This window comes from Myotis nattereri (genome assembly GCF_964212035.1).
Source record: "Myotis nattereri genome assembly, chromosome: 1".
NCBI classification, from domain to species: Eukaryota; Metazoa; Chordata; class Mammalia; order Chiroptera; family Vespertilionidae; genus Myotis; species Myotis nattereri.
The window spans coordinates 201,266,215-201,279,861 of record NC_138075.1 but is presented as its reverse complement, the minus strand read 5'-3'; the positions used below and the strand labels follow the sequence as shown (position 1 = coordinate 201,279,861).

The window sequence follows — 13,647 nt, the reverse complement described above, 5'->3', positions numbered from 1 at the left end:
CCCTCACGAAATGTTTTCCCTTTCTTCTTGCAGCCAGTTTGGTTGGGGATTGTGCAGTGTTTCAAGTAAAACTGGAGGGAAATGTACCGTGTGCCACCTGGGAATCTTTTAGTATTAGGAGAAAAGTAATGTCTATAAGATATATGAATCCAAACTTGATGCACATCAAGAGAGACGACAAACCTCACTCATTACGGGAAATTAGTAGTTAAGGAAACGTTTTTTAAAAGGTTGAGCTAGAAGACATAATAAAAACATTCACCACCTGATCAATGTAACCACATAAGACGATCTCAAGAAAAGCTGACAAAGCAACCTTCCTATCTACTATTTGTAACAGCAAAATCTCAATTACAGCACAGGTTAAGAAGGTTAGTCTTCCACGAGCCACAAAACCCAGTAAGGTTTACCAAAACTGTTCTCGGGTCTCCAACTCGCAAACCTCACCCCCATCATCAACTCAGTAACTGCAAGCTAGTAGAACACCACCTCATTTTAAAACTAGCTTAGGAGGAAAAAAGCACATAGAAGCTCAATTTGCTTCCCGTCCCCCCCTCCCAAAAAAATTATATATATTCTGAAAAATGCATTCCAAGCTCACACAGAACAATGACTTCAGGAATTATTCCTGGCCCCACGCACTTTACTTTGTTAGTAAAGACGACCTGGTGTGTGCGCTGCTCCCAGCTCCCCTGAAACACAGCCTTGCACGAAAGACACGGACAGACGCGAGGAGGCCACACCAGCCGCATCCAGGAAAAGCCCAGAAGTTTGTGAACAGGAACCAGAAACGCACCGCAGCTGCAGAGCTGACGGGACACGGAGCCATCGGGCAGGGCCGGGGAAGGACAGGACCCTGTCACCGCGCTGCCTCGGCTCGGTCCGGTCTAGGTGGGACCTCCGCCTCGCGTCCAGCGGACGGTGGCCACGCCGTCGTCAGAGTGATTCCCAAGAAAAGCTGGCCAGGTGTGCATGAGATTAACACACACACACACACACACACCAGCAACAACGACGAGCGCCCATCCAGCCTGACAACCTGCGCTCACCAAACCAAACTGCAGGTGAGGCGGGCGAGCCCTCCGGACCACAACGTGCACCTTGGGGTCTAGGACGTCAGGAGGCAAAATGAATGAGGGGACGAGCACAGGGCGGAGAACTGGCGAAAGTTAATGATGCATGAAAATTAAGAGAAAAGGTTTTTTCAGTGAATTTAACATTAAGACGGGACTGCCTGGCATGCCGAAGAGGGGCAGCCAGGAAGGTTTGCCGGGAGAAGACGAGGAGCGGGACAGCCGAGGCGAGGCGGTCCCGCGGCGGGAGCCCCCCCACCCCCACCGCCCGCGGAGTCTGCGGCGCCCCGGGTCCCGCGGGGCCGTGCCGGGGAGCGCTACCTGCGGCCGCGGCGCTCGCGGCTCCTCGGGGGCTGGGGCCGGGGCTGGGGCCGGGGCCCGGCGCGGCGGCGCCCCCCGACCCCGCCTCTCGCCCTCCTCCGGCTCCGCGCAGATGGAGTCCATTTCCTGGGGAGGGGGCCGCAGTGGCCCGTCCTCGGGCTCGGCCCCGGCCACCGGCCACCTGGCGCCAGGAAGCTTCCATCCCTGAAGGGAAAAAAAGAAAGAGTGGCTGGAGCGCAGCGGCGCCCGGGCGCGGGGAAGGGCGGGCGCGGGGGCAGCCGGGGGAGGGGCGGGGACCGGGTGGGAGAAAGTCGCGGCCCTGTCTCTCCCCGAGGGCGAGCGCCCGCTAACCCCGGGCTTCGGAGATGGACCCGAGCGGGAGAGGACCTGGGCAGGGAAATGGAATGTGGGGCAAGGAGCATCCAGCGCCGCAGAGGGGGAGCCGGGGGCAAGGAAAGCGCCTTCTCAGCCTCGGGCGGAGCGCCCTGAGGGGAGAGCCGGGGACTGACCTCGCCGCTCCCGTGGGGAGCCAACTGCGGTAGCGGACCCCAAGGAAGTCTACGTCTCCTTACCGACCGAGTCTGCCCCCAGCGACTACAATTCCCAGAAGCCCACGGCCACGGCCCGTAGAACGCGTGGCATCACTGGCCACTTCCTTATCCGGGAGTGGCGGGGGCGAGGGCGGGGAGGGGGAGGATAGGGAGTTCCGAGCGCATGCGCTGACTGAACTGGGCCTTCGGAAACTACAATTCCCGGCGTGCTCTGGATCCCAGTCGAAGAGGGCGCCAGGTGGGGAGGTAGGTGCCCCTGAGATGTTGTTTACACCAGAAGATACAGCTGCTTATACCTCCCTGAGTAGCGGGATTCTGTCGGAGTGGCTGTAATTGACCGCCCTCCATCTTTACCCTGGCCTTGGGGCTTTCAGCTGGCGGAAAACTTTTCTCTTGAACGGAAAAAGTACTTAATTAAAAACTCTTGGGGTCGGGAAGGATGAGGGAGTTTTGCAAAAAGGGCTGGAATGGAGAAAGCACTCTTCTAAATTGCTGACGCCCTGCAGAAGATATATCGAACACCTATTATACTAGTGCTTTATAGTTGACAATGTGCTTTCCCTGAGCAGGCTGCTTTTTACCTTCAGGATAGCTCTGTAAAGTAGATTTTATTAAGGAAAGTAGTTGAGGACCAGGACCTAAATCTTCTGACTTCTCTTAGTTTTCCAATAAGAAATAAATTTCAAAATTGGTGTGGCCCTAACCAGTTTGGCTCAGTGGATAGAGAGTCGGCCTTCGGACTGAAGGATCCCAGGTTCAATTCTGGCCAAGGGCATGTACCTTGGTTGCGGGGCACATCCCCAGTGGGGAGTGTGCAGGAGGCAGCTGGTTGATGTTTCTCTCTCATTGATGTTTCTAGCTCTCTATCCCTCTCCCTTCCTCTCTTTAAAAAATCAATAAAATATATTTAAATGTTGCCCTAGCCGGTTTGGCTCACTGGATAGAGCATTGGCCTGGGGACTGAAGGGTCCCAGGTTCTATTCCGGTCAAGGGCATGTACCTTGGTTGCAGGCACATCCCCAGTAGGAGGTGTGCAGGAGGCAGCTGATCAATGCTTCTCTTTCATTGATGTTTCTAACTCTCTACCCCTCTCCCGTCTTTGCTGTAAAATCAATAAAATATATATTTAATAAATAAATAAAATTGGTGTGGAAGAGGGGTGTCTGAGATTGACAAATATATTGATTACTTGGGACCACACAATCCTTATACAACCCTTTAACTTAACTAATCCCTCTACATTACTAATAATATCTAATATTTAATAGTATTTATTAAGTGCAATTCTCCCAGGGCAAATTACTCTGTGTCTCAGTGTTCTCAGCTGTAAAACAGGGAAAATGTGTGTACATATGTAAAAACTAAAAATATATATATACATTTATGATTTGTGTGATTTACTATGTTTGATACACCTCAATTTTTTAAAAAATTCTAAAAGTATAGAAAAGTAATATATCTAAATACTTTTATTGTGCTGCCATTTGAAAAGTGTGATTTAATTGTATTTATTTGTCCACTAAGGGCCCAGTGCACAAATTCGTGCACCTTAAAAGGAATTGTGGGCCCCACTAACAGTTCCAGGTGCCTCCTGTCCTGAGGCACGAGGACCCACGCGGGACTGCCCCTGGCACTGCCTGACGGGTGAGTTCCTGACAGTCCGGCTGGGGTCCGGCGGACCACGTTTTCAGGAGCTGGGAGGTTGGTTACAAGGCATTCGAGTCCCCACGGGTAGGGTGGCGGGATGGGTTCTCACCTCCCGGCTCAGGCTTGGACCTGGCAGCCCGGGGCGCGCCGAGGCTCGGGGCGCATGCCCTAGCCCTAGCTCGGGGAGGCCGCCGTGCTGCAGTGCACCGGCCCCATGGCCGGGCCTGCTCCGGGCAGATGCCGCTCCTCCGGGGCTGGGCCGCTCCACCGGCCGCACCCCGTTTGCTGGGCCTGTGCCGCCCAGACGCGCTGGAGTCCCAGTCTGCCCGCGGGCCAGCTGCAGGTGCTATGCGGGAGGGCCATCCTGCCTTGTGGCGAGTTCGAGCGGCAGCAGCAGGAGCCGGGCAAGGACTGCGCCCTCCATCTTGCCTTGGGTCCTCCATCTTGGGACAGAGCCATGTGCGCCCTCCATCTTGCCTTGGGTCCTCCATTTTGGGACGGTGCCATGTGCTTCTTCCCGGAAGACGCCGCTGCTAGCCACACCCAGGATTTCTCTGGACTAACCAATAATAATCAAGGGAAGTGCACGCCATCACTATGACCACATCCTGTACTGACTCGCGCCTGGCCAATCGGCGGGGCCCACAGTCCCCTCTCCTGCCCTCACTCCACCCCCCTTTAAAACCCCCTGTCCCATCAGGCCTCTCTCTCTCGGCCACTGGAGCTTACCGTTGCATCGGTGAGTGTGGCAGGGGAGCCAAACCTAGGTTTGAAATAAATGACTCTTTGCTTTTGCATCGGACTGACTGGCTCCCTGGAGGTCTTGGGAACTTTGAAATCTGGGCACAACACCTGGAGGAGGGAGAGCTGAAGGAGCGGAACAAGAGGATCCAGGAGGACAGTCGGCTGGAGCTGCAGAAGGTGAAGCAGCTCCGGCTGGAGCGGGAGCGGGAAAAGGCCATGCGTGAGCAGGAGCTGGAGAGGCTGCAGCGGGAGAAGGAAGCGGAGCACTTCAAGACGCGGGAGGAGCAGGAGGACAGCTTCCACCGCCAGCAGGCCAAGCTCCGCTCCAAGATTCGAATCCGGGATGGACGGGCCAAGCCCATCGACCTGCTGGCCAAGTACATGAGCGCCGAGGACGATGACCTGGCTGTGGAGATGCACGAGCCTTACCCTTTCCTCGGTGGCCTCACAGTGGCTGACATGGAGGACCTGCTGGAGGATATCCAGGTGTACATGGAACTGGAGCAGGGCAAGAATGTGGACTTCTGGCGGGACATGACCATCATCACGGAGGATGAGATCTCTAAGCTCCGCAAGCTGGAGGCCTCTGGCAAGGGCCCAGGCGAGCGACGAGAGGGCGTTAACACCTCGGTCAGCTCCGATGTGCAGTTGGTCTTCAAAGGGAAGACGTACAGCCAGCTGCAGGTCATCTTCCAGGGTATTGAGGGCAAGATCCGGGCCAGAGGCCCCAACCTGGACATAGGATACTGGGAGAGCCTCCTGCAACAGCTGCGTGCCCACATGGCGCATGCCAAGCTTCGCGAGCGGCACCAGGACGTGCTCCGGCAGAAGCTCTACAAGCTGAAACCGGAACAGGGCCTGGAGAGTGAGCCGCTATTCCCCATCCTCAAGCAGGAGCCCCCATCTCCTGACCACAGCCTGGAGCCTGAGGACCAGGCCCTGACCCCCCCAGGGCCCTCCTTGGAAGGTGACCCCGTGGAGCCTTAGGCAGAGGAGGCCACACCAGCAGAGGGTGAAGCAGAGGGGGAGGCCGTGCTCATGGAGGAGGACCTGATCTAGCAGAGCCTGGACGACTATGACGCCGGCAAGTACAGCCCCCGGCTGCTCACGGCCCATGAACTGCCACTGGACGCCCACGTGCTGGAGCCCAAAGAGGACCTGCAGCGCTTGCAGCTGTCGCGGCAGCAGCTCCAGGTCACGGGCGATGCAAGTGAGAGTGCAGAGGACATCTTCTTCCGGCGGACCAAAGAGCGTATGGGCCAGGACGAAGCACAGTTCAGCGTGGAGATGCCCCTGACAGGCAAAGCCTACCTGTGGGCTGACAAGTACCGACCTCGCAAGCCACGCTTCTTCAACCGCGTGCACACGGGCTTCGAGTGGAACAAGTACAACCAGACACATTACGACTTTGACAACCCACCACCCAAGATCGTGCAGGGCTACAAGTTCAACATCTTCTACCCCGACCTCATCGACAAGCGCTCCACCCCCGAGTACTTCCTGGAGGCCTGCCCCGACAACAAGGACTTCGCCACCCTGCGCTTCCACGCCGGGCCGCCCTACGAGGACATCGCCTTCAAGATCGTCAGTCGCGAGTGGGAATACTCACATCGCCACGGCTTTCGCTGCCAGTTCGCGAATGGCATCTTCCAGCTCTGGTTCCACTTCAAGCGCTACCGTTACCGGCGGTGATGGCCCTGCGTTTCCCCCGACCACCTGAGAGGAGTGTTAGGCTGGCAGCCTTCCCTGGCTGGTTCACAGCTCACCTCCAGCTGGGCCTTCCCCTCGCAGCCTCACTTTCCCTGTGTGAACAGCAAGTCACCGTGGAACTGCCTCCGAGGCTTGAGGGGAGGACGGGATGGCTGGCCCATGATTCTGACATGCAGGAGGGGCTGCTGGGGGGACTCTTTGAGCCCAGGGAACCCAGCAAGTGTCAACCACCCTCCCTGTCCACATGGGCAGAGTGATGCCCAAGTCCCATCTTAGACAAGCCCTGCAGTGCAGGCCTTGCGGGGGAGGGGGGGTGCGGGGAGGACAGCTTGGGGCCCAGACATGGGGTACCGAGCTTTTGAGGAAATCCAAGTTCAGAGCGTTGATGGGACCTTGGACATAACCGGTTGTTGCAGGGCCCACACTCCTGGCCCTTTCCCAGCAGCCTTCCTCAGTGCCCACACCAGTGGGACCCGGACCCTTGTGGTGCATGTTCCAAAAGAGACCATTTGAGGGACATGCCACCCACCTCACCCCTGGTGCTGGCTGAGGGTCAGTCTCTCCCCAAGTGGGCATGAAGGACACATCCACCATCAGATCTAGGAGCCAGGGGCCACTGAGAAGTCCTTCCACAGCCACTGAGCACCCAGGAGGCAGCCTCCATGGTGCAGCTGCGATGCCCGATCCGGCCTGGGTGTTCCCCTCACCTCAGAACAGCTGTGTTCTTCGAGGCCACCTCCCAGCCACCACAGAGCTGCCCTCCATGTTCCTGTTTCAGACGAGGACAGTCACTCACCCATAGTCAGACGGTCAACAGTACAGCGGGCCAGCCACCCAGAAACATTGTGTTAGCGCGCTGTTATGAAGACATTTCCAGCCTAAAGGGGAAGAACCGGCACCAAACCCTGAAGTGCCACCTCCCGGCTCCTCAGGCAGCCCCGCCAGTACCCCATTTCATCTGGAAATATTGAGGTTGTTTATCTAAAAAGACTTTTCTTTAGGTGGGGAGGGGAAATCTTGTTTATTTTCATTTATTTGGTCTACTCAGTACATTTTTAAAAAATAAATGCTCTATTTTAGAATAAAAATAAAAAAAAAGAAAGGAATTGTGGGCCACGAGGCTGCGGTGGGCACAGGGGCAGGTCTGGGCCCATTCTCCGCACCCCTGTCTGGCCCCTCCTACCGCAGCCCCCAGTCCCTTGTCTGCCCGCAGCCCCGCTCCAGCTCCCGCTGCCACTGCCTCTCCCATACGCTGACGGTGCCAGCTCCACTTGCACCTACTGACAGCACAGAGCAATTGGGGCCAGCGCCATCAGCAGGTGCGAGCGGCGGCTGCTGCCCTGATTGCCCCTCAGGAGCAGGGGGAGGTGGAGAAGCCCTTAGGGGCAATCAGGGCTGGCAGCACCACTTACACCCACTGACAGCACTGAGAGATCGGGGCTGGCAAGCAGGGCTATTGCTGGCAGCAGCTGCGAGCAATGGGCAGGACTGTGGCACATGGATGCAAAGAATTTTCAGTAACCCCCAGAAGCTCACCCCAATGACAGCAACCGGCGCCCCCATTCACCTGCTCCACCATCCTGCTGAGGCCGACACTGCCATGTTCCACACTGCTGCCAACGCCCGCCATGTTCTGCACACCCTCCTGGTGGTCAGCACACATCATAGCGACCAGTTGTTCGGTTGTTCCATCATTCGGTCTATTTGCATATTAGCCTTTTATTATATAGGATTACAGATGTATCTTGATAATGGATTCTTTTTGCCAGCATATCCATACATGCTCTCCAAATACATTTTCCTTTACAAATACATCTAACTGTGCTAGTTATCACTTTACTAGAGGCCCGATGCACGGATTTGTGCACCAGTGGGGCCCTTTGGCCTGGCCTGCGGGAATCGGGCCTAAACTGGTTCTCCGACATCCCTGAAGGGGTCCCAGATCGTGAGAGGGTGGTTCTCGGGTGCCGTACCCCGGAATTGGGCTCCCTCCTCTCTGATTCCCGGTTCATCACCCAAGAACCGCAGCTGCCAAGTCACCATAGCTCAGCAGCTCCTACATTGAGCTTCTGCCCCCTGGTGGTCCGTGCACATCATAGCTACCGGTCGAAGGTTGAACGGTTGGCCAGTCGCTTAGGCTTTTATATATATAGATTGCCTTTCAGCTTCAATTCACCCTTCAATATATGCTCTGTGATAATAGGAAGAACTCCTTTAGGTACCTCCACAGAGAGTACGATGTTTAGTTTTCTCAGCAGAGGGCACTGGAGAGACACTGCAGGAGTGAAGGTGTTCTCCTGGTATTTCCTGCTGTTGCACAGTGGGTCAGCAACCCTGCAGCCTTTGTCTGGTTTGGCCTGGCCTTAATCTTCTAGCAGCCTTCTCAACATGAAAACTGACTCCCAAGGCCTCCTGCTCACACTGGCACCCTCAGTCATCACTGACTGTTCACTGAACCCTGCATCCCCATTCCATGCACTTGCTATCACTTTCACTGTAGACCAGGGTGCCACACCTGTGCCTAGGCCCCCATTCTCTCTACAAGCCCCCCACCCCCACAGGATCCTGATCACCTACACTTGAGAGGAACTGCAGAACAGCTGTGGCCAGAATATACCAGCAAACTTGTCTGCTACCCAGTGGGCTGAACCACACATCCAATAGGATCTGAACCTTAGCCTTGGAAAGGTGGATTTCTCCACATTTGTCTTGCCTTGGGTACTCTCCCTAGAATACCCAATTTCTTATCAGAGCTTAGTAATTCTTTATATTAAACTTAGCCCACTATATGGTTTCCATTCCTGATTATATCCAGATTGATATAGGCAGTGTACACATTTTATATTAGTTTTTCTTGAAATACTAGCTATGACCAACCAAACTGGATGCAGACGGGGGAGAAAAAAGGAAAAGTGGTAAGAAGGAAATAAAGTATATAAAAAGGTAATCAAGTTGATTTTCCTAGTCAGATGGAGGGGACTGATCCCCCTTTTTTTTTTCTTTAGAGGACTTATTGCCCCTTTTTTTCAATACTCAAAATTGAATGATATAAATAGTATTGTATATTGTAAATTTCATAAAAATAAAGTATTTTTCTTTAAAATGGGCTGTCAGCCCTGGCCAGTTTGGCTCAGTGGATAGAGCGTCGGCCTGCAGACTGAAGGGTCCTAGGTTCGATTCTGGTCAGGGGCGTGTACCTTGGTTGCGGGCACGTCACCAGTGGGAGCTGTGCAGGAGGCAGCTGATTGTTGTTTCTCTCTCATCGATGTTTCTGGCTCTCTGTCCCTCTCCCTTCCTCCCTGTGAAAAAATCAATAAAATATATATATTTAAAAAAAATAAAATGGGCTGTCATTTTATTTTTTCTAGGAAAACTTTCATAACACAGGAAATATCATCCAAACATCTATTCATATTCAATATGAGTTTTTTTCCAATGTTCAGTTAAATATCTAATAATCACTAATCAAGTCTAGCAAATATCTAATACTGTCAGGCCCTGGTCATGCAAACTCAGAAATCAGATGGGTTCACTGTAAGTACCAGAATAGGAATGGGGAGGTTCATGAAGATGCTGAGAACTGAGAATATTATTTTTTTATCATTTTTAATTGATTTTAGAGAGGAGGGGAGAGGGAGAGAGACATAGAAACATCAATGATGAGAGCAAATTATTGATTGGCTGCCTCCTGCATGTCCCCTGCTGGGGATCAAGCCCGCAACTTGGGCATGTGCCCGACTGGGAATCAAACTGTTACCTTCTGGTTCATAGGTTGACATTCAACCACTGAACCACGCTGTCTGGATGTGAGAATATTATTAAGGACAGAGTAGATCTGAATGGGATGGAAGGAAGCATTCCAAGTTGTAGGGACAGCATGAGCCACGGTTTAGAAGTGCAAATAAACATGGCATGTGTTTGAACCAGAAAGGAAAAAAGTCTGTTGAATACCAAAGGTGATTAATAAGGCAGAGCAAAGATATAAATAGGGTTGGAGAGAACCTTGAAAACAGAAGTAAAAACTGTGGTCTCAATTTGACATTAAGTAATCACTATGGGATTCAAGAGAAGGATGATGACGTCATGAAAGGTTTTTCAAGAAAACTAATGTAGGAATACTAATAAAATTTGAGCCAGAAAAGGCATTGTGGGAGAATGGCTACGTAGAATTAGAATTATAGTTGATATGACCCTCAGTTTACAAACTCAAATGTGTAAATAATCATATTTCAGTAACTATAACCTTGTAATCAACTTGGTTTGAACTCTGAGTTTTTCTTTATCCTCAGGATTGGTTGGGAAACTCATGAATTTATTAATTTATTCAACAAAGATTTATAAATCCCTATTATGTCCCAAGTACTTTCTAGGCACTAGACATAGAGCAATTAATGAAATGATGCCATAGTGGCAAAACCTAAGGTTTAAAGTAATTAGTGCCAGTGTGCTGTTTTGGGCATGAGACTCTTAGGGACTGGGAGCTCCAGGCCTGAGACCTCCAGGTCTGGGATCTAATCTTCCCATTGCTCTACTTAACTTGTTTCCTTGGAGGAGCTGCTATAGACTTGAGGCGCTGCTCTGGAGCACTCAAGAAACCAACAGATTTATTTCCTCCTCCCAGCCCAGACTTAAAGTCTAGCAGAAATCCTGGTTCTGAGTAAACTCCATACACCTTGTAAAATATTCTTGCCTTCATCTGTGATCTTATAGAAGACTCACTATTTCTCTGAATGTGTTGAAAGAAAATCCTCTAAAAACTAGAATCTCAACCTACTAGGTATAGTGGGATTGACATTCTGTTGAGAGAGAGAGCAGCTGGGAGCAGGGTAACTCATTAGTATGTTATGGTCTCAAGAAATAACAGGCAGCCACTCTAACTAAGCTGTTTCTACTTAGTGACAGCACTGTGAGGAGTTATTGTCTTGATGTTTTGTATGAAGAGGCTTCCAGAACCTCCATTCTTGTGTTCTTTCCCCTTATAATATGATTTTCCTCATCTCTGCCTAGGCTAAAGTGAATTATTTCCTATCCTAGGCAATTCTACTTACCAGCCTCTGAAAGTGTGCAATTGCCAGTAGTAGTCCATTAATTAATCATGAAATCAATTTAGTAATTTGCAACAGGCATTTTTTTTTGAAAGAACTAAAATAGAATAGATAAAAGAGAACGTCCCTGAGTGCACTGCATGTTCTAAGGGTATTTTTTTCTGAAGCATTTGTTATATCTGTGTGCTTTCTGGTTCACAATACAAAATGCATTTTATATGGGTCACTTATTATGGGTCATAATCAAGAAAATTTGAACAGACTAGCAACAGTTACCCTCATTATTACATCTGTCCTCTCTCTGCTTCAAAATATTTTTTCTCTTCTTTCCAAACTCTGCTGAATATTCACTTCTGAGAATCATTTGTTCCCCAGTGTAAACAGTCTTCCTGGAGTTTCTGTACCATGTTATCTGTTGTCTGTCCTAAAACTCTAGCAAACAGTCGGGGAAGTCCAATCAGTAAAGCAAGCGCAGCGGCTAATGGATCACTGTTTATCTCACATTGGCTTTAGGACTTGATGAACTTTAAGATGGTCTTTTTCTCTTACTCATCAAAGATAGGTCTGGGAATTTTCATCTTCAGAGGGAATCTGATAGATGGAGTATCAGACAATGTGGTGAATTAGTCCATGTTATGTCACTCCAGTCTCCTGGTAATCAACTAGGTTTCTTCGTTGTTGCTGTTGTTGTTTGTTTGTTTTTAAGCATATTTCTCTCAGCCTTTGCCTTTCTTGACTGGAGTCCCATGCTCTCGCCCCACCTCCATTTATTCACATCACCTTTTATTCATTCTCTGCACTCCAGCCACCTCTATACAATATATTCAGGGTTCACTAAACAGAAGTGCATACAATTTTTAAATTCAGATGCCCATGACTTTCTGTAAAGACAAGAAAGTATTTCTTCTTAACACTTCCTAATGAAGTCCAGCCTTTTTGTGATCTTCTGTAATTCCTCCCTGAGAGCATAACAAGCTACAAAACTCCTCCTCTAGGTCTTCACTGCATTTGATTGCTTAGAGCAAATCATTTCAAAATTATAATTTGAAAACATACAATCTGACTAAAAAATGGGCAGAGGAGATAAATAGGCATTTTTCCAAAGAAGACATACTGATGGCCAACAGGTACATGAAAAGGTGCTCAACATCACTAATCATCAGTTTGAAATGTAAATCAAACTACAATGAGATATCACCTCATACCTGTTAGAGTGGCTATTCTCCAAAAGATAAGAAATAAGTATTGGAGAGGATGTGGAGAAAAAGGAATCCTTGTGCATTGTTGGTGGTAGAGTAAATTGGTGCAATCACTATGGAAAACTGTATGGACATTCCTCAAAACATTAAAAATAAAACCACCATGTGTTCTAGCAATTCCACTTTTGGGTATTTATCTGAAAAAAAATAAAAAGACGAATTTGAAAGGATATATGGATGACCGCCCCCCATATTCATTGCAGCATTATTTGCAATAGCCAAAACATGGCAACATCCTAATGGTCCATTGATGGATAACTGGATAAAGAAGGTGTTCCAAATCTATATATATAAAAGCCTAAGCAACCAAACGAGTGATGGACTGGTTGCTATGATGCACACTGACCACCAGGGGGCAGATGCTCAATGCAGGAGCTGCCCCCTGGTGATCAGTGTGCTCCCACAGCCAACCTCCCGCAGCTGGCCAACCTCCCAAGGTCCCTCCCCCCAGCCAACCCTGATCTCTGGCCAGGCCAAGGGACCCCACCCATGCAAGAATTTGTGCCCTGAGCCTCTAGTTGTCTTAATAAAGAATGAAATCTTAATAAAGAATGACATCAATAGAATTTGAAGGGATTATATTAAGTTAAATAAGTCAGACAAAAAAAGATAAATACCCCAACATCTCACTTATATGTGGAATTTAAAAAAGAAAACAAAACAAAAAAACTTCCAAACTCATGAATATAGAGAAGAGCTGTAAAGAAGCAATGCTTTCTGTTTAATGTGGAGACCAGGGGAGCAGGTCCCCCTCTCAAGGTAAAAAATAGTCTAGGTTACTACTGTTAAATTGAGACTTGGTACCAAAATCTAAATAACAGAATTTATAGAAAGAAAAGGAAATCCATTATTTCAGTTCTGTAAAAAACAGCTCTCATTTTTCTATCACCAACAAGTCTTATTTCAATCCATGAATTTCAAACACTCAATTATTTTAAACATAAAAATAAAAGGAATATAATCAAAGCAAATTATGTTAATTTATTGTGGTACATTTCTTTGATAAGTTTATTTATTTTGTGCTCTTTGAGTATTTTGATATTACATCAGGATGGAGCAGGAAACACCTGTAATATAGATTAATTGTCAGTATTTTATTTTACTTTATTTTTTTTTTCAAACTAAAGAACTGGGGAGAGTGACTTATTACATTTAAAAATTATTGGAAAAAGTTATATTTCATAATGCAGGTGCTCTGGGTGGCTCATCTGTCACTCTTTCTGCTAAGTGTAATCCAAGAGGCCACTGGGGGGACATCTGGAACACCATGGACTTTGGTGCCACCAGGATAACTGTG

At 49.5% G+C, this 13,647-nt stretch overlaps 1 protein-coding gene across 1 annotated transcript; it reads left to right on the top strand.

Annotated features, from left to right (window-relative positions):
- Positions 1 to 1,239: 1,239 nt before the first annotated feature.
- On the top strand, positions 1,240 to 6,028 carry LOC308510989 (splicing factor Cactin-like; the record flags this gene model as incomplete). Its single annotated transcript, XM_081081013.1, is given in 4 exon segments — positions 1,240 to 1,540; positions 4,413 to 5,320; positions 5,324 to 5,392; positions 5,396 to 6,028. Coding segments are annotated over 4 exon segments (1,911 nt in total).
- Between the last annotated feature and the right edge of the window lie 7,619 nt (positions 6,029 to 13,647).